General features: G+C 46.9%; 1 protein-coding gene across 5 annotated transcripts in view; it reads left to right on the top strand.

Annotated features, from left to right (window-relative positions):
- Positions 1-2028: 2028 nt before the first annotated feature.
- VSIG10 (V-set and immunoglobulin domain containing 10) overlaps positions 2029-20482 on the top strand; it is a 36564-nt gene continuing 18110 nt past the window's right edge. Inside the window, exons 1-3 of one of the 5 annotated variants that reach the window (XM_038575262.1) lie at positions 2029-2251; positions 9240-9521; positions 19053-19355. In XM_038575262.1, the coding sequence (XP_038431190.1) occupies positions 2221-2251; positions 9240-9521; positions 19053-19355 (616 nt within the window). In that variant the 5' untranslated portion in view covers positions 2029-2220. Of the gene's footprint in view, positions 2252-2718; positions 2935-9239; positions 9522-19052; positions 19356-20482 lie in introns of those variants that run through there. The other 4 variants (XM_038575264.1, XM_038575263.1, XM_038575261.1 and 1 more) reach the window with 4 other exon arrangements.

Raw genomic sequence — 20482 nt, 5'->3', positions numbered from 1 at the left:
GGGAGCCCCGTGCTGTCCCTCCCTCTGAGAGTGAAGAAGACAACTGTGCCTTAGATCTGGGCTCAGATCAGCCACTGCCTCCCACCCCACTCCTCCCCACCCCCATTCACTTGCTATGCCACCTGGCCTTTCTGAGCCATCTGTAAATCCAGAGTGATAATCCCTACCTCTCAGGGTTGTGTTGAGGAGTGAGTGAATTAATGTAAAAGCTCTTAGTGGAGGGGAGTTTTTTTTTAATTCATCAGAGGTGAACACAAAATGAAATAAAAACAGCCTTGTGTGGCAGCCTGAGCAGAGAGGTGTTTGCACCTCGTGTTTAACATGTGACTGTTGGATTCAGGATTTATATATGACTGTAGATGGGGGTTGATGCCTTAACAACATTTTTTTGAGTCCCTTCCTGCAGGTCAACTCACTTTATCTTTCCAACAGCCCATCATAAAACTAAGGCTTTGAAAGTCCCTGTCTTGTTAGGAACCCCATGGTGAACCCCCATCTCACTGGTCACTGTTTTAGACAGGATGCTTTCTACTGTTCAGAGCAGCCTGACACACTACGGGCATTTCCTGAAGGTTCCTGTCTCAGGGTTAGCCACATCCTGGACCCAGACCAAAGAGGGTGGATGTTTCCTGGGCCACACAGCTGTTCTTGGAGCCCTGCTTAGGGACATGCCCATGTCTGCTGGCCCAGTGACACCCAAAGCATTCAGCCCAGGGTAGCCTTTATATAAGGAAATAATTTTGTTTGGCAAGAGTTGGTGTGGGACAGAGATGGGCTCCAGTCCTGGCTTTATCAACCAGCTTTGTAACTTGGAGCTTACCCTCCTGGAGCACCAGGTATCTCATTCATTAAGTGGGATTGCATGATTTCTTAGGTACAAGGGTTGTAGGGAGGGCCCAATGAGATTAAGTTTCTACAGTGGCTTTGGAAAAAGGCCCCAGCCATGCACACTAATTAGCATTGTAAACCATCCCAAAAGAAGTTGATCCTTCTGGGGTGGAGAACTGGTCATAAGCACTTCACAATTTGACTCAGTAAATATATCGGAAGGGCCTGCTCTGTGCAATTCCACACTTAAGGTACCACCAGGGTCACAAGTTTCTAGATCCTCTGCTGGAAACCAGCCAGTTATTGATTTGACTTCTATCTTGTGCACTTCAGGATGAGGAATGTGAGGTAAGGAGCTTGTCGAGAAGCTACAGTATCAAAACTGGTGAACTCTCCTTTGTTTACTTAACAAATACTTAGTGGGCGGGTTATAAGCTGCCAGGCACTGAAAAAACAGGAAGAGCTCATCTGGGATGGAGTTTACCTTCCATCACAAAGTAAAAGCTGAAACAGGAAAGTGAAGGGAAAGTAGGAAAGTTGTCAGGAACTGGCTGAAGAGTTAAATCCTTTCGCAAAAGACAGTAAAGGGAAGAACCCTGCAATTTTATGGCTCAGCTCATCAGGCAAAACATACTTTTTTTATTAGTTTCAAGAGGATTTCATCATGGAAGAAGTATTTCAATAAGGGGCCTGTGGGCAACAGAACAGATGATGTTTCTTAATAGTAATTTTTGGGTTTTGCTCCAAGATTTTTTTTTAAAATTTTTTATTGATTTATGATAGTCACAGAGAGAGAGAGAGAGAGGCAGAGACATAGGCAGAGGGAGAAGCAGGCTCCATGCACCGGGATCCTATCCCGGGTCTCCAGGATCGCGCCCTGGGCCAAAGGCAGGCGCCAAACCGCTGCGCCACCCAGGGATCCTGCTCCAAGATTTTATGATGAACATTTTCAAACATATGGAAAAGCTGAAAGAAGGCAAACACCCAATACACCTACCTCCTAGAGTCCACCCCTAATATGTTACTGTACTAACTGCGATTTTTTTTTTTTTTTTAAAGGAAGTTCCACCTAGGGCAGTTTCAAGTGTCAGCTTTTCCTGAGGATATGGTAACCTTGTTTTTCCTAGGACAGGATGGGGTGAGGATGTGGCAGGGAAGAGGGATTTCAGCTCTCTGGGAATCAGACTGTATGGGGTTTCGGTTGGGGGCGGGGGTGCAGAGAGCTCCCGAGCACCAAGTTCTGCTGACCCCTGGCTTCTCCATCTTGCTGTGTGGTCTCAGCTAATTCACAGGAAAACGGGAGTCTCGTGGCTGCTTTTGGCTGGAGGTCTAAGGGATCATCTTTCTCCTGCTCCAGACTTGCCTTAGTCCTGCAAAGGGTAGAAGACTGCCATGGCGGCCCTGGCGTCCGTCCTGAGCACAGGCAAGCACAGGAGAGCCCCAGCAGAGCCAAGCGGGGACGCCGGGGGGACCCTGGATTCGGCAGCTCGGCAGCTCGTCCCGGCTGCGGCAGGGGGAGCGCCGGGGAGGGGAAGCGGCCGGCGGGCCGGGGCCGGGGCCGGGGCCGGGGCCGGGGGGCCGTCCTGCGGCAGCTGCACGGCTTTGCCGGGCCCGGCTGTCCACGACTCCGGGCTGCCGTCCCGGGCGGAGGGGGCTTGGCGAGGGACCGGCCTCCGCGCCCCACCCCCGGCCGGGCCGGCCTCGGCTCCGCGCGCCCGGGCGCGCGCCCTTTGCATAAAGCCCTCCTCCCCGGCCAAGGTAGAGGAAGTTGGGCTCCCGCCTGGATGGGAGGCGGGAGGGAGTCCCGCTCCTGTTGTTTTCGGCGAGCGGAGTGGGTGGCGGGCGCGGAGGGCGGGGTGCGCCCTCCCACCCCGGGCCGGGCGCTCCGGGAGCCCCGCGCGGCTCGCAGCTCGGGACCTCGGGCTCAGCCCTACGTCTTGGTGGGCTCTAGGGGAGCGGGCTCCTCTGCGCTTCTGCGGGCCGGGGAGCCGCGCTCAGTACCCCGGCGGCCCGAGCCCTGGGGCGAGATGGCCGCGGGCGCCCGGGCGTGCCCGCCGCGGGTCCTCGTCTGCCTCGGGGTGCTGCTGGCCCGCTGGGTCGCCGCAGGTAAGGGGCCGCGATCCCGAGCGAGGAGTGGAGTGTGGCCCGGCAGAGGCAGGCGGGGGAGAGCGGGGACTCGGCGGTGGCGGTGGCGGTGGCGGTGGCGGTGGCCGCGGCCCCGGCCCCGGCCCCCGCCCCGGCCCCGACCCCCGCCCCGGCCCCCGCCCCGCAGCCGCCCCGGGAGGGTCTGGAGTTTCCTGCCGCTGCTCGGCTCCCGGCGCAGGAAGGAGTATCCGCGGGCGCCTGATGGAGGGCAACAGAGCCCCGGGCTCTCGGATTGGGCAGCGGGCGAGGCTGCAGAGGGCTGCGGAGAGGTGATGGGAGACCTGGGGAATTTGAAGATGGGAAAATTGAAGAGGCACGTGTAGGGGGGGAACGTGGTGTTTTGTTGCTGTTTTTTTTTTTTTTTTTTTTTCCTTTTAGCGTCGGATTTAAATTTGCGTTCTGGTTTTACCTGCTGCGCTGGGGCTCAAACTCGAGGCTCCTTTATTTTTCTCTCCTTCCTCTGCCCACGGTTGAACTCGCCTTACACCGGTAACCTGTGGATTTCCCTACACACCCCTGCAAGCCGACCTGTGCAGACTAGCACATTCAAAACCGTGCCTTCCTCCTTCGCCTAAACAAACAAAAAAGCCAAAGCCTTTTTATTTTGAAGTGATTTCAGACTTTCAGAAAACTTGCTCTTACGCCTGACATGACCTCCTCCACTTGACACTGCCGGTAGAAGGTCTTAAATGCTTCATCTAGGCTCTCTCTCGTGACAGTAAGTTTACGGAGTTGCTTACAAAAATATATAGGATGTAAAAATATTGAACAAGCATTTTTGAATTTAATTCACCAGCGAATGCCGTCCTTTTGTGTGCAGGGCAGGGTGACAGCAGTGAGAGGGAGGACTCAGGTAGAGGGAAAGGAGATGGGGCCAGGAAGTGATGCAGTTCACTTGGAAGAATACTTGGGAGTGTTATTTTCTGTGTAGCCGTCGCCCGCACACACTGCTGATGGATTCTCGTAGGTTCCTGAAGGAATTCCCCCCTGAGCTTCCTAGCAGCAAGTGCCAAAAGTCCCTAAGCCTTAGGCTCTCATAGCCTTCTATTTTGTTTTGTTTTCAGTAATCATTTACAAGTAGTACAATTTCCCATAGTCTAGGTTTCCAGTTTATCTGGAAAAATCTGATGACATGGCAGCACAGGGCTTTTCCAGCTGGACCTGAGCAGTGGTCACCCCTTCTATCCTGGGCACGGGACCCCAAATGTGCTCCACCTGTCCTGTTGTACTTATCCCACCCTCTCCAGTTAGGGACCTTACCTGCTGCCCCCCTGCAGGCATTTGACTTGTGGTCACCCAGAGCTTCCTGGAGAGGAGGACAGAGAGTCTCCAATTGGATCTCTGTGGAAATTAAAGGTGATTCCCTTCTCCGTGCTGTCTGCAGTGTTTACTGAGCTGTGAACATCAGGGGCCTTGGGACATCAGAACCCTGGGTTGAAATCATCATTCTGGAATGAACCAGCTTTAGTCTGGTGGCAGTGCACACGCAGGGACTCTTCCTCTACTGCCCAGCCGCTTTTCACACCGAGGCCAAGTTCACCTTCGTGGATAATGCCTGGGGGCTTCCTTCAACCGGTGAATTTTTGTTGTTTGTTTTTCAAATTGAGAGTTATCCTGGGGGGGATGATTGTCAACCTTGCTCCAGACAATTTTCATGCCTGCACTGTCACCTCAGATTGTAAATCTTTTGTCATTCTTGGGGAAAAGTTGGTAGGAGAAAAGTGGGTACAATCTCAACTCTGTGAATGATAACATGAGGGCAGCACTGGGAAATGGTTGTTTATATTGCTCCCTCCTTAGGTCCGTATTCTGAATTTAAGGTGGTGTGGGGGTGCGGAGGCATCCCTGGACCCTCCGGATACCATGTAGACAACTTCTAGGAACACAGACTGCTATGATGTCTTATTGTCTCATCCTGTCTGATCGGAAGAACAGAATAAAGCCCTGTGACCCGAAGGATTGAAGACCTCAGTGTCAGTCCCAGCTCTCCCAGACTTGTGTGGGCCCTTTAGGAAATCCCTTAAGCTTTCTGAACCTGTTTTCTCATCTGTAAAATGAAGGGGCATGGAACCAGTGCACCCTCAAGGACCGCCCCGCGTGTCTATCATTAACTGAGAGGGGGCTCAGCCTGCCTCATCTTGAGCCCAGCCCTCGGGACTGCCACATCTCAGGAATAAATGACCTCCAAGGTCACCTTCAGCTTCAGTGGCTAAAAAAAATGGAGTGAGCAGAGCCAGGAGGAGTGAAATGCCTTAAATGGTTTCTTTTATGATTGTGTCACTCTCCTTGCAGGAGGAGACAACTCCTCAAGTTCTAGGACTCGACTTTTGCCAAGGGCTTTTCCAAATTCATTCTTTATTCCTTCACCAAGTTGCTGGGAAGGAGCAGGTCTGTAGGTCTCATGAACACATGCCGCATCTGTAATATACTGCAGTTCATCTTCTCTCCTCTGTGGGCATTGCCACCGATAGCTTGGGTTCTCAGGCCTAATTGTTCAAGAATAATTTCTCACCTGCTTTTCTTTCTTTCTTTTTTTTTTTTTTTTAAAGATTTTATTTATTCATGAGAGGACACAGAGAGAGGCAGAAACACAGGTGGAGGAAGAGGCAGGCTCCCTCCAGGAAGCCCCATACGGGACTTGATCCCAGGACTCCGGGATCATGACCTAAGCCGAAGGCAGATGTTCAACCACTGAGCCACCCAGGTGCCCCTCTCACCTGCTTTTCAAAGTAATTATTCAGAATCCTTTCTTGCTGGGTTGGAATCTCTAGCATTAGAAGACATTCTCTGCCTTCCAGTGAGTTGCTTAGAGGGTTTTTTTTTTTTTTTTCCATGTTGTCCTGGCATTTGGGAGTGGTGTGGTTAAGATGGTGAGAGAGTTGGAAAGTCCACTGGCTCCAGGCTGCCTTCTAATCTTTCAAATGGAGCCCCTTCTAACCAGACAAAAGGCCAAAGACAGATCACTGTTACTCTTTCTTTTATAACAGGGAAGGATTTTCAGAGGCAGGTGGCAGTTTATTTATTTATTTTTTTACTGCTTTACTGAGATATAATTTACGTACCATAAAATTCACTCTTTTAAAGTATATAATTCAGTGGGTTTTAGTATATTCACAAGATTGTGCACCATCACCACTGAGTCCAGAATGTTTTCATTACTCCAAAAAATAGAAAAAGCTATATGCTTAACTATTAGCAGTCACCCCTCATTATCTCCTTCCCTGCAGATAAGCCCCCCTCCCCCCACTCTAAACAACTGCTAATCTAGGTTCTATCTCCATAGATTTGCCTGTTTGGACATTTCATATAAATGGAATCACACAGGATGTAGTCCCTTTGGAGTGCCTTCTTTCACTGACTGTAATGCCAGGATTCATCGTGCTATAGTATGCACTTCATTCCTTTTTATGGCCAAATAATATTCCACGGATATGGATATACCACATTTCATTTATCCATTGATCAGCTGGTGGGCATTTGGGTTGTTTCCATCTTTTGCAATTGTGAATAGTTCTGCTGTGAAGCATGTGCATGTGAAGTCTGTAGACATAGGTTTTCATTTCTCCTGGATCTACACTACGCCTCAGAGTAGAATTGCTGAGTCATACCATAACTTTAACCTTGGGAGGAAACAACCCGCTCTTTTCCAAAGTAGCTGCACCATTTGCAGATCCTTCCAAGGATGCATAAGGATTCCAGTTTCTCCGAATCTTTGGTAGTATTTACTAATAATAAATTAGTCTTTGATTTTAGCCATTCTAGTGGATGTGAAGCGATAGGTGTCTTACTGTGGGTTTGATTTGCACTGCCCTAGTGACTAATGATGAACATCTCCTCCTGCGCTTATTGGCCTTTTGTATGTCTTTCTGAAGAAACTCTATTCAGATCCTTTGCCCATTTTTAAATGGTATTTATTTTTTTATTGTTGAGTTGTGAGAGTTTTTTATATGCTCTGAATACAAACTTATCATCAGGTGGCTTGCAAACATTTTTCTCACAGTCTGTGGATTGTCTTGTCACTTTCTTCATGGTGTCCTTTACCTGTCATAAAGGAAAGAGTAACAGTGATCTGTCTTTGGCCTTTTGTCTGGTTAGAAGGGGCTCCATTTGAAAGATTGGAAGGCAGCCTGGAGCCACAGGACATTCCAACTCTCTTCCCGCCTTAGCCACACCACCCCCAAATGCCAGGACAACATGAAAAAAAAACAAGTTTTTATTTTGACAAAGTCCAACATACCCATTTTTCTTTTGACACTTGTGCTTTTAGTATCCTGAGAAACCATTGTTTAACTCAGAGTGATTTATTCTTTTTTTTTCTAAGTATTTATAGTTTTAGCTCTTACATTTAGGTCTATGGTCCATTTTGAGTTAATTTTTATATATGATGTGAGGTAAGGGGTCCACCCTCATTCTTTTGTACATGGATGCCCATTTGTCCCTCTACTGTTGTTGAAGGCAATTTATTTTGTAATGAAATACTACCTTTTGCAAACCCCAGTGTATTCACATACTTTGAAAACTTCAGGGACACCTGGGTGGTTCAGTGGTTGAGCGTCTGCCTTAGGCTTGGGTCATGATCCTGGAGTCCTGGGATCAAGTCCCACATTGGGCTCCCCACAGGGAGCCTGCTTCTCCCTCTGCCTATGTTTCTGCCTCTCTCTGTGTCTCTCATGAATAAATAAATAAAATCTTAAAAAAAAAATAAAAAAGGAAAATTTCTCTTGTGGTAGAAAGAGAACATTCTGGAAGATAGCAAGAAGTCTAGTTTCTGGTCCAACTTTGCTACCTTTTCACTGGAGGATTTGGATTTAGCCTGCTTTCCTTCTTGGCATCACACTTTTCTCATCTACTGACTGTGACAGCATGAGTGGAAGACTCCTCACAGGGTCTTCCCAGGCCTGTGGCCTTTTTGTATTTGGGCATTGATTATGGAAAAGGGGCCGGAAAGTTTCAACACTTCTCAGAAAACGGGCTGCATTTGTGTCTTGTTACCTGGTGGCAGTCTGTACTAGATCAGTCACTCTTCGCACCTGTCAGTCATGGCTGAGCATCAGAATCACCTGGAGGGCTTGTTAAAATGCAGCGCTACTTCCACTCCACCCCTAGATAGGTTATTTATGTGATTTAAGTGCTCCAGGATAGGACCTGATAATTTGCATTTCTAATTGCACTACTGCTGCTGTTAATGCTGATCTGGACTTTTGAACATGCTGTTCTGCCTGGGAACCCCGTCTTCTTGTCTACCTGGCTAATTCCTACTTGTCCATCAGATCTCAGTGTGGCCTCCTGGAGGAAGCCTTCCTGGCAGTCACCCTAGCTGGACTTAGGAGCCCCTTCTCTGAGGCCCTGTCATGGTATTAATCACACTGTATTATAATTGCCAGTTTATTGTCTGTTTTCCACATTAGACAATGAGATCCTAGAGGTCTCTCTCTGTTTTTGCCCATCCTTGTTTCCCTGGTGCCTAGCACAGGGCACGCCCAAAAGTGGAGTGGCAAGAGAGCTTTGACTTCCAGGATCATTTGCGGCTGAGAGGTGGCGAGAGCCAGCAATAGGAAAGTGGGAACAGAGCCCAGGCCCTCTTCCTTCCATCCCTTCTGGATTTCCAGGCAAACAAAACCACTTGGGTTCCATATCGATTATTTATTGCCACGGTAGTGCTGCAGACCAATCACAAAATGACCAGAAGTGCTTATTGCTCAGAGGTTGGAGTCAGCTCTGCTGATCTTGTCTGGGTACCCGCACATGGCACTGTGTCCATTCTGTAACTGAGGACGAATCTGGAATGGCCTCAGCTCAGATGATTGAGACACCTGGGGTCCATATCTGTAGCTTTCATCCTCCTCTTGAGACCTAACTTGGGTGTTTCCTTCTCCAGGTGATGGCAGGAGGTGAGAGTGTACAAGCCTAGTTACATGAGTGCTTCTTCAGCCTCTGCGTGCATCACATTTGCTAACATCTCACTGGCCAGAGCAAGCCACGTGACCCCACTGGGAGTCAGGACAGGATGGGAGAGCAGTCATGCAGTGAAGGACATGGATAGTGGGGGAGGGGGATACTTGGGGCTGTTTCTGCGATTGCCATTTACCGCAGATTCATCGACATCAGCACTGGCCAATAATCCTCACAGGGTGCCTCTTAAAAACACACACCTGCTTTTTGTTTTTTTTTGTTTTTTTTTTAATCCTAAAGTAGAGGGACTGTGCACAAGGGAGGGTGCTCAGAAATGAAGAAATGTAGTAACAGCCTGACCTTTCCTCATACAGGGTTTGAGGCTCTGGTCATCGGAGAGGTTCACGAGAACATTACTCTGCGCTGTGGCAACGTCTCGGGACCAAGGGGCCCAGTAACCTGGTACCGGAATGACTCGGAGCCTGTCTTCCTCCTGTCTTCCAATTCTAGCATCCCACCAGCTGAGCCACGCTTCTCTCTGGCAAATGCCAGCTCGCTGCACATCAAGGTGCTCAGGCCTCAGGATGAGGGGAACTACACCTGTCGGGAGGTCCTGAACGAGACTCGGTGGTTCCGAGTGTGGCTACAGATGGCCCGTAAGTGCAGTGGCAGGGCACTGAGGCTGGCTGGCCAGACACTCGGAGCCTTGGGCGGGAGGAGGGCTTTGGGAGTCAGGGCTGGCTTTCATCCTGGGTTCTGCAAGCCCAGTGGCCTCTCACACCTGGATTTTCTCATCTGTGATATGGGGATGAAAAGAATTCTTGGGTTCTAGGATGGCTGTGAAGACTAGATTCTGGTTTATGTAGATAAGGAGCTGCTAATGGCTCCTGGCATATTAGTTAGCGACTACTTACAGCTTGTTAGCATCAACCTTGCTGTGAATACCATTTTATTATGCACCTGAGTCAGAGTATATAACACGATGGGGTCAGACTGCCTGAGTTCCAACACTTAGGCTGTGTCACCTCAAGTAAGTTGCTTAATATCTCTGAGCATTAATTTTCCTTATTTGTTAATTGGGGATAATATATCACAGACCTCGGTAGATACAGTGCTCTTATGCTACAATGCTCACTACAGGGCTTACTTGGCATGAGCTATTCTTAGATTACATGCTGCACTTCCTTAAAACAGTATCTTACCTGTTGATATACACATATGAATTTAGAATAGGGGTTGGCAAACTATAGCCGTATCTGTGGGCCATATCTGTCCTGCAGGCTATGAATGTTTTTTACATATTAAAAATTTTTTTTGATTTTTACTTATTTATGATAGTCACTATTTATGATAGAGAGAGAGAGAGGAGAGGCAGAGACATAGGCAGAGGGAGAAGCAGGCTCCATGCACCGGGAGCCCGATGTGGGATTCGATCCCGGGTCTCCAGGATCACGCCCTGGGCCAAAGGCAGGCGCCAAACCGCTGTGCCACCCAGGGATCCCTGTTTTTTACATTTTTAAATGGTTGCAAAAACCCCTAAAGATGAATGATATTTGTGACATGTAAAAATAATATGAAATTCCAGTGCCCGTGAAGAAGTCTTTATTGAGACACAGCCACACTTATCCATTTACATCTTAACCTCTGACTGCATTTGGTGCCACCACAGCAGAGTTGAGTGGCAGTGATGCAGATCATATGGCTTGCAAAGCCTAAAATTTTTACTCTACAGCCCTTTACAAAGAAAGCATGCTGTTTACTGGCTTAAAAAGATAACAGTGTTCTAGATCCAGAGTGTGTAATTTGGTAGAAATATACATGTGATCCCTACTGCTCCCTAGTTTCCTCATCTGTAAAATAATTTACTTATTTTTTTATTCAACATCTATCCATTGAAAGCCTGGTACCAGGCACTTATTCAAGGCACTGGGCCCCAGGAGCAAATAGGACAGACAAGGCCTCTGCCTGCATGGGGATGGCATCCTAGTGGTAGAAGACAGACAGTAAGGAAGTACATGAATGCATCAGGCACTATCAGAGTGATGAGTGCTATGCAGAGAATGGAGGTGGGGTGATTCTCTGAAACACTTTAAAGTAGGGAGGGCAGAGAGAACCTTTGGGAGGAAGTAACAACAGAGCTGAACGATGAGTAGGAGCCAGTTATGCAAAGGTAAGAGTAGTCCAGGGAGAACTAGATCCAGTGCAAGATGAGTTGGGTGTGGCGTGTGTACAGGTGGGGAGAAGGCTGATGTGGTGGGAGGTTAGTGGGTGAGAGGGTGGGACTTGTGTTATGGGTTGAAATATATCCCCTCAAAATATTGAAGTCCTGACTCCTGGTATTTGTGAATGTGACTTTATTAGGGAATCAGGTCTTTGCAGATGCATTCAAGTTCAGATAAGGTTATCGGGGTGGGCCCTAATTCAAACTGACTGGCATCCTCCTAAGAAGAGGAAAATGCATGTATACACAGAGACACACAATGAGAATATTGTATAACAACAGAAGCAGAAAGTGGAGGGGTGCAGCTAGAAGCCAAGGAATGCCAGGGACTGATGGCCACCCCCAGAAGCTAGGGAAGAAGTAAGGAAGGATTCTCCCCTGCCCTCCTGACGTGTTGGTTTCAGACTTCTGGCCTCCAAAATTGTGAGAGAATCCATTTCTGTTGTTTTAAGCCACTTCATTTGTAAAGTGAAGAGGTTTCCATCATACGAATGATGGACTTTGTAAAGGCAACCTCAAGAAATGAATGTACCTGGCAAGGAATTGAGCTTGTTGTTGTTGTGGGTGCCAGAGGAAACTCCTGGAGCTTTAAGCATGTGTGGCATTATTTCAGTTACACACACAGAACGTATGTGTGTAATCTCAAGGACTGTTAAAAATAGGTAGGCCAATTGGAGCCACAAGATGTTGGTGGCCAGAACCAGGGTAGTAGCAATGGCCTTGGTGAAAAGGCACAGCTTCAGAAATGATTTTGGAGGTAGACCAGTAAGACCTGCTGGCGGATTAGACGTGGAGGATGAAGAAAAGCAAGTTTCAAGGACACTTGTAGGTTTTTGGATGGTCTCTAAGGTTTCTGCCAACCTGTAAGGCTTATAGAATTTGGGAGTGCAGTGTTTTTGTGTTTGGAAAGGCCACAGTTGAATTACTGAATTGCCAAGAATGAATGTGGGTGCATTAAAAATGTCAGCCATCTTGGCCCAACTCTGTCTAGTTCTCACTATGAGCCCATACAGCTTACTCCAATGCCAGTCATTAATAATTCCTTATGTCCGTCTCCTCAATAAATGCTTGCTCTTTTGACCACAGAGTAAGATAGCATTACAACTTGTTGCCTTTTTTTTTTTTAAATCATCATTCTTGGGGATCCCTGGGTGGCTCAGCGGTTTGGCGCCTGCCTTTGGCCCAAGGCGTGATCCTGGAGTCCCGGGATCGAGTCCCATGTTGGGCTCCCGGCATGGAGCCTGCTTCTCCCTCTGGCTGTGTCTCTGCCTCTCTCTCTCTCTGTCTATCATGAATAAATTAAAAAAAAAATTAATTCATCATTCTCTTCAGTTTATGATGACTTTATCAGACATTGATTAATCATTGGCTAAGTTTATTGGAGGGTAGATTAATTTCATTATTGCCCTGGAGGGAGATAAATGCAAGGCCTCTTTATGATGAACATAAACTTAAAAGAATCTTAAAAGAAACTTAAAAGATTCTTAAAAGAATCACTAAACTTAAATGGCTCTTGGGGCTCCTGAGTTATTATGATTTGATTCACATAATGGAAGCTTCTTCATTTGGAAACATACGGTGTCCCCGACTGGTGTGGGCTTGTTTGTGAAAACAAGACGCTGACTGTCTTAGTTTGGGCTGCTGTAACAAAAGTAACATAGGCTGGGTAGTTTCAACAACAAACACTTCTGGCAGTTCTGGAGGCTGGGAAGTCTAAGATCAAGGTACTGGCAGATCCAGTGTCTGGGGAGGCTCGCTTCCTGGTTTGTAGATAAATCTTCTCATTGTGTCCTTACTCGGTGGAGGGCAGAGAGAGGAACCAAGTCCTGGGGTCTCTCCTTAGATGGGCACCAGTGCCATTCATGAGGACTCTACTCTCATGACCTCATCAAAGGCCGCCCCACCTCCAAATACTATCATATTCATGATTAGGTTTCAGCATGAATTTTGGAGGGGATACAAGCATTCACTCCGTAGCACAGATGTCCTCTGTTTTCACATGTACCAGAGCCCTCCAGAATCTCAGATCTTGTTCCCATTCTAGGACAAACTCTGGCAAGCACAGACACCCCTGGGCATCAGGGAGCCCCTTGCTGCTCCTTCTCAGACAGTGGCTGAAGGGGAGGCCTTGACATCACAGATCAGACTCTGCTTTCATTTTGTGCAGAAGATTTTGGAATATGGATTAGGTCTGATCCAACCACTATTTCTGGGAGGGGAAGGCCACGATACTGCTGAGTAGCTAAGAGCATACACTGAGGACCAGCTGCCTGAGTTCAAATCCAAATGCTGCTGGCTGTTGTCCTTGTGACATTGAGGAAGTCCCTTGAACTACTCTCACTTCAGTTTTATCGTCCGTGAATCAGGGGTAGCAGTAGAACCCAGGAACAGATTCACTGTGTGCATTCTGTGTGCATTCACGAGATTAACATGCTCAGAGCTGGGCACATGGTATGCACTTGGTTCATGTTACCTCGACCAACTGGTTAAGCAGGTGATGGGGTTCCTGTGGGAAAAATGCATCTCAGGTTCCCAGCAATCAGTTAACATCCAAGCCTTTTGAACAGTACCTCCTGTGGGTCAGGGATTCTGTGTGTCCAGATCTTGCTTTTCCTGTCTTTTCACTGACGTGTTTGATAACTTAGTCTCATAGGGAGAAAAGTTTGGAAACATTCTAATGTGGCCTTGGAAGCAAGGGGAAAAAATTCTGAGATGTGACAAATTATTATCTGTAAGTGACTCTGAGTGTGTAAGTGGACAGAGGTGCTGTAGAGACACAAAGCTGGCTGTATAAGGGCCAGTAGCTTCTCCCTTCTTACCATTTGGATCTCTGCCTATTGATCAGGGGGCATTTGGTGGCTCTGCCTTCCAGGGCATCAGGTTTTCTGTAGGCTGGGATGATTTAATATTCCTGGAATGGGTACTGCAAACTGATTTTGTTATTTGTCTCAGGACAAAAGACTGTACTATTACTTGTTGATTTAATGGTGCAGTTGAGGAGTCTTGCCCTCTAGATTGGGACTGGTGCTCCTGAGAATACAGAAATCCTTTAGACCAGAGCAGTTCAGGGCTGCCAAGGCTATTTATTTCATTGACTTACCCATTCTCTTCTGCCTCCAAATTGGAGTGGGCATGAGGTTAGACCTGCTGTGTGTTTACTTGTAGGAAGGCTGGAGGGATCGGCAAGGTGTGACCTTAACGCATTCCACTAGACTTTGTTCTTTAAAGATATCAGCCTCGTGCATTGGGGAGCTGAGTGATCAGATGAACCCGTGAAAGCCCACAGTCAGACCTCGTGTGCATGATGACAGACTCTCCCTGTGTCTGTTTTTCTTAGACCAAGCAACTATTAAGGGGGGGCATTTGAACTGGATGGCATATGGACTGTGATGAAGCTGGTTTGTGTCAACCTCCAAGAATCTCTTTGGAGTCAGCTGGGGTTTGGGGAATGGGGAATGCTCCCATTTAGCAAGTGATGTACCTTTCACATCAGGAAAGGCCAGAAAAGGGGCCTAAAGAAAGTCCCATGTTTCCTATTTGTGTTCATCTTTTTTTTTTTTAAGACTTTATTTATTTATTTGACAGAGAGAGCACGCGAACACAAGCAGAGGGAGCCACAGGCAGAGGGAGAGGGAGAAGCAGGCTCCCCACTGAGCAGGGAACCTGATGCAGGGCTTGATCCCAGGACCCTGGGATCACAATCTGAGCTGAAGGCAGATGCCTAACCAACTGAGCCACCCAGGTGCCCCTAATTGTGTTTATCTATTTGATCTATGATGCTGATGGTGATGCTGTGCCTCATCACAACATAAGGTCCTAGGGACAGAGTGTGTTGGGTGCACTGAAGAAAGATTGTTGGTCCCCTTCAGAAAATGGAGGACGTTGTCTGGAGATTGAGTCTTGCCAAGCTGATCTGAAACAGAGATGGGTGTTTATAAGAAGCTGAAGACCTCTGTGGTCCAGCTTTTTGTACAGATCAATAGTCACTCAGGAAATCCGGAGGCAATGGGGTTGTTGCATGTATCTCTATGTTTGTCCCTAAAGGTAATATCAAAACAGTCTCTGTGAGTTTCCCCAAGGATCTCATCCCACTCTAGAACTACAGGTATGCCCACTGATTAGCAGAAACTACCTGATATATTCTTAGGTCATTTTTCAAATCAAAATGCTAGTATGAAGAACAAATGCCTGACAACAGCTCTTCCTGTTGGCAGAGAACCCAAGACACTGTGGTGAGAATCTTCCATTTTATGGAGTTCTAAGTCAATGCTTTGAGACTCTTGACAGGCCAAACTATGGTTTTGGAGGGGAAGGAAAGAAGTGAGTTCCTTTGTCAAGAATATCTGCAGAGACGAGGAAGGGCAGTGGCAGTGGTAGATCATTCTAGACCAGGAATCAAACTTTTTCTGTAGAGGGCCAGATGATAAATATTTTAGATATTATGGCCCAACTTGTAAAGTCAAGGATGTTGTATAAAAACTTAACAAGAGCAAAAACACATTTCCACATTTTTTAGTTGACAAAAATTCAGAGTATAATCATAATCATAAATGCTTTCTTTGTAGTGTAGTATAGTGAGAAAAATGGAATTCCTTTTTGTGGGGGATAACATTTCACTTAATGATGAAAAAAAACAGATGGTGGGCCACCATTTGCTGATGCCTACTGAGTCAATCTACAAGTATATTACTGATAATACCAGATCAGATTTTTAAAACATTGACCACATGTCAAACACTAGGCCAAGTGTTCTGCTTATATTTTCTCATTGGGTCCTTCAGTACCCCCAGTGATAGGTGTTATTTCATTTTGTTTTGTTAGTTTTTTTTTCCAAGATTTTATTTATTTGAGAGAGCACATGAGCAGGGGAAGACGGAGAGGGAGAAGCAGACTCCCCACAGAGCAAGGAGTCTTATGTGGGGATCGATCCCAGGATGCTGAGATCATGACCTGAGCCGAAGGCAGACCCTTAGCTGAGCCACTCAGTCTCCTGTATTTCTGTTCTTTTCATTTCATAGGAAAGATGAGAGAGAATGAGAGTGATGGGCACTTGCCCAAGGTTGTTTGTCTATAAGTGGCAATAGGATTTACACCCAGGCCTATGAATTCAGAGTACAAGTGCATGACCACTAGGCTAAGGCATCAATCCAAGAAAAAGCTGAGAACTCAAACTGTAATAAACAAGGCCTCAGTAAGACATCAAACCTTTGTAACTACTCTATATTTTTATTAATTTGTGTCTTACTCTTGTCTCCTCTCCCATCTATCTGTCTGAGTGATTGCCACCATTACTCTGGAAGCAAAACTGGGCTGCTGAGTTTCTGTTTGGGAATAAATATCACATGGGTGGAGAGAGCCATGGAAAGGAAGGAAATGGGTACCTCCTTCTTTGTAGTAAAGTTAGAGCAGGGGAGGAGGCCCAGGGAATCAAGAAATTGGTGTCAGCTTTAATTAAGAAAGCAGACTCAACCCAAGGGGTTTATAGATGAGCTGTAACCTCTGAACACTTAATTCAAGAGGCCTTTCAAGTTCTCTCATTTGATTTATTTTTCTAATCCTTCCACCTGGTCTTTCTCATCCATGCCCTGTATCCAATGCTGTTTCTTGCTGAGAATTGTGGTGGTCAAAAGTCCCTCCCTGCCAGTTTCTGGGGCTCCACACTGTCCATGCCAGGTCACTGTGGCCCTCCAGACCACAATTCAGAAGACCTAGGCTGTCTAATCTAACGTACTACTTTGCCACCTGAGGCTTTGGCTGTTAGTACTATAGAGATACCCTCTGCTTCATTGGGTGCCTGCCAACTGCCAACGCCCTGCTACCTGTTGGTCTGCATACCTAACCAACTAGCCAGCAACAGTAAATGGTGCCTCCCAAACTAATGGCATAATTTTATCCACAGACCCTCTATGTGAGGTGACAGGATTCCAGGAGGTCTAGACAACCATTAGGAGCCAGCTCCGACCTGAGAAGCATACTGTTAAGAATATTGTCCTGGGAAACCTACCATTTCTATAGTTATATGATGGCCTCAGGCATAGGTGAAGTAGATGCTGTACTTTGAGGGGCTCTGGGAGAGCCTTTGCCTCCCCGGAATAATTTTTCTCACTACTGTATTTCTGTTCAAATTCTACAGTCATAGATGTATTCCTTTGTTCAAGCATTGCCCTTCCTAGAGTCTTTTTTTTTTACTTAAAGATTTTATTTATTTACTTGACAGAGAGCACAAGCGGGGGGAGGGGGGGCAGCAGGCAGAGGGAGAGGGAGAAGCAGACTCCTTGCTGAGCAAGGAGCCCCACATGGGGTCCAGTCCCAGGACTCTGAGATCATAACCTGAGCCAAAAGCAGAGGCTTAACTGACTGAGCCACGCAGGCACCCTCTGGATTCTTCTTCTTTCTTCTTTCTTCTTCTTCTTCTTCTTCTCTCTTTTTATTAAGATTTTATTTATTTATGAGAAACACACAGAGAGAGAGAGAGGCAGAGACACAGGTCCATGCAGGGAGCCCGATGCGGGACTCGACCCCGGGGCTCTAGGATCATGACCTGGGCCAAAGGCAGGTGCCAAACCACTGAGCCACCCAGGGATCCCCTGGATTCTTCTTTTTAAAAGAGGGAAGTCTTGGAGCACCTGGGTGGCTCAGTTGGTTAGGATTGAGCCTCTGCATTGAGTTCCCTGCTCAGTAGGGAGCCTCCTTCTCCTTCTTCCTCTGCCCCTCCTCCCCTGTTCATGCGTGCTCTCTCTCTCTCAAATAAATAAAATCTTTAAAAAAAAAATAAAAGGGGTAGTCTTGAGAGAGGTAACACATTCAAAGGCTTTAGTCTAAATAGGTGTTATATTCCTCTGATCAAAAGAGATGCATCAGGGTATGCTGGGTACCAGCCATTGGAGAGCATTTCTGGGGATGAGAAAGAAGTTCAGAAATGTTAGGGGGATCCAGAGAAGACCCAGCACTTACCCAGTGCTTCCAACATGACTGGCATTGTTCTGAGTGCTCTACTGTACTCACTGAACCCCCTGCAGTGGGTTCTAGCATTGCTCCCATTTTACAGATGTGGAAATGGAGGCTCAGAGAGGTTAAGTAATCTGCCCAAGGTCACACAACTAGTGAGTGGAGTCCATAGTTCGGCCTGGAGCCAGTGTTTTTTGTCTTTCAGAGTGAAATTGTGCTAGGAGTCCTCAAGCCCACCCCCAGGCTCAGTGATTCTCTAGGGGAACCTATAGGACTCAGCATGTAATTTTTTATAGTGAAAGGCTACAAAACAAAATCAGTAAAGGGAAAAAGCACATGGATTTAAGTCCAAGGAAAACCAGGAGCAAGCCTCTAAGAGTCCTTTCCCAGGGGTGTCACATGGGACATGCTTAATTCCTCTGGGAGCAAGTTATGGCAACACGTGTGAAATGTTGTCTGCCTGGGAAGCCCCTTAGACACCCAGCACCCTGGATTTGCCTTGGGGGCTAGTCACATAGTTACCCTCTGCCTAGGACACACCAAAATTACAGATTCCCAGAGGGGAGGCAGGTGTTCAGCATAACCACAGTTTGTACAAATGGTTCAGGCCCAGTGAGCCTCACTCTCGTCAGTTGGGGTGAATGACAGAAACCCTCCTGACATTAGGTTGTGGTTGCCAGCCAAGCCCAGCCACGCAAGTAGGCCTTTTGAAGGAAAGCTGACTCAGGCCTGCTATGTTAACTCTGTTAATGCACAGGTAGCCCATCCATTCACCAGTGTTTCTGAAAAGGTATGATTTGCATTTTTCCCTTTTCTATAAGGATTGAGCCCCAATAAATCTACATTTATCTCAGGATTAGAATGCATAATGGCATTTAGCAGAGCATTTGTCATATAGTGAGTATTTGGTAGATATCGTCATCCTCACTGATGATTTCTGTGTCTCCTAGATCTGGTAAGGAGCTCAAGTTCACTCTTAAGTAATTAATACTTTCCCCATTCCCCTTGTCATTCCCAGGAGGCCCCTATGAGGTTGAAGTCAATATCTCCAGCACTGGTGCACTCCCCAATGGCACCCTCTATGCAGCGAAGGGCTCCCAGGTAGACTTCAGCTGTAACAGTAGCTCTCGGCCTCCACCGATGGTTGAATGGCAGTTCCAGGCCCCAGATTCCAGCACCGAGACCTTTGGAAACAATCTGACTGCCAGCTGCTTCTCTCTGCTGCTGATGTCACAGAACCTCCAAGGGAACTACACTTGTTTGGCCACGAACATGCGTAGCAGGAGACAGCGAAAGGTGACCACCGAGCTGCTGGTCTACTGTGCGTAAGAAGCGCTCTCCTCTCCCATGTGTCCTCACTTTGACCCTTGATGAACTAACTGCATGTTTGTGCCTCTTCCTTCTGTCTATAAAGGCATGCCTGCTGCACGGGTCCTAACGTGTTTCTGTGGCTCCCTCAGCACATGTACACACCCAGGGCTGTGTGTCAGAGAGGGAGTCGCTTCTAGAAACTAGCTGCTAAGTAAGGATACAGGAGAGTCCCTGTGAGCCACAGAGAGAAGTTAGTGCCAAGTCTCATGCTTGCTTTTTTTTTTTTTTTTTAAATTGAGGTGAAAGTACATAACAACCATTTAAAAATGTCCAACTCCGTGGCATTTAGTATATTCACAGTGTTGTGCAACTGCCACCTCTGTCTAGTTCCAGAACATTCTCATCACTCCAAATGGAAATCCTGTCGCCACTGAGCGGTTACTACCTCTTCTCTTCGTCATTCCCTGGCAACCGCCTATCTGTGTTCTGTCTCCCTCCATTTGCCTCTTCTGGATGTGTTGTCTCATTGGACGCATACAGCATGTGGTCTTTTGTGACTGACTTCTTTTACTTAGCATCATGTTTTCAAGGTTCGTCTATGTTGTAGCAGGTGTCCGTCCCCCTTTCCTTTCTGTGATTGAGTTAATATCCCATTGTATGGAAAGCTCACGGTTTATTTATCTATGCGGCCGTCCCCCTTCTGTCCGTGAACTCAGGGCCTCTAGCGCTGTCAGGACAGGCAGTTCATGAACTTTTATTTTAGGGGCAAAACACGTTCCTTGGATGACAAGCATTGTCAATGTGTAGAGCGGACTCATCAGAATCCATGCTAATGAAAGGAAGCTTTAGAACAACAAATTAGCAAACAGGATAATAACACCTTTCTTAATTCATACGTTGTCTGGAACCTTTATAAGTGTCTGTGTTCTCTGTCATAAATGACAGCCATTGTAAATGAAGTCATAGGTGCTTGTTAGAGGAAACAGATGAGCATAAAGAAGAAAAGGATATTCTAACCATCATTTTGGTGTCTTATCAATAATTTATTTTGTAGATGATATGTGTCTATCCATCCATGTAAGATCCAAATTTATTTCTATTTATGTGTATTACATAAAATATATAAAACATAGTATA

The sequence above is a fragment of the Canis lupus genome, chromosome 26, assembly GCF_011100685.1.
Source record: "Canis lupus familiaris isolate Mischka breed German Shepherd chromosome 26, alternate assembly UU_Cfam_GSD_1.0, whole genome shotgun sequence".
Classification (NCBI taxonomy): domain Eukaryota; kingdom Metazoa; phylum Chordata; class Mammalia; order Carnivora; family Canidae; genus Canis; species Canis lupus.
The sequence above is the reverse complement of the archived record's forward strand: the minus strand, read 5'-3'. Positions and strand labels throughout refer to the sequence as shown.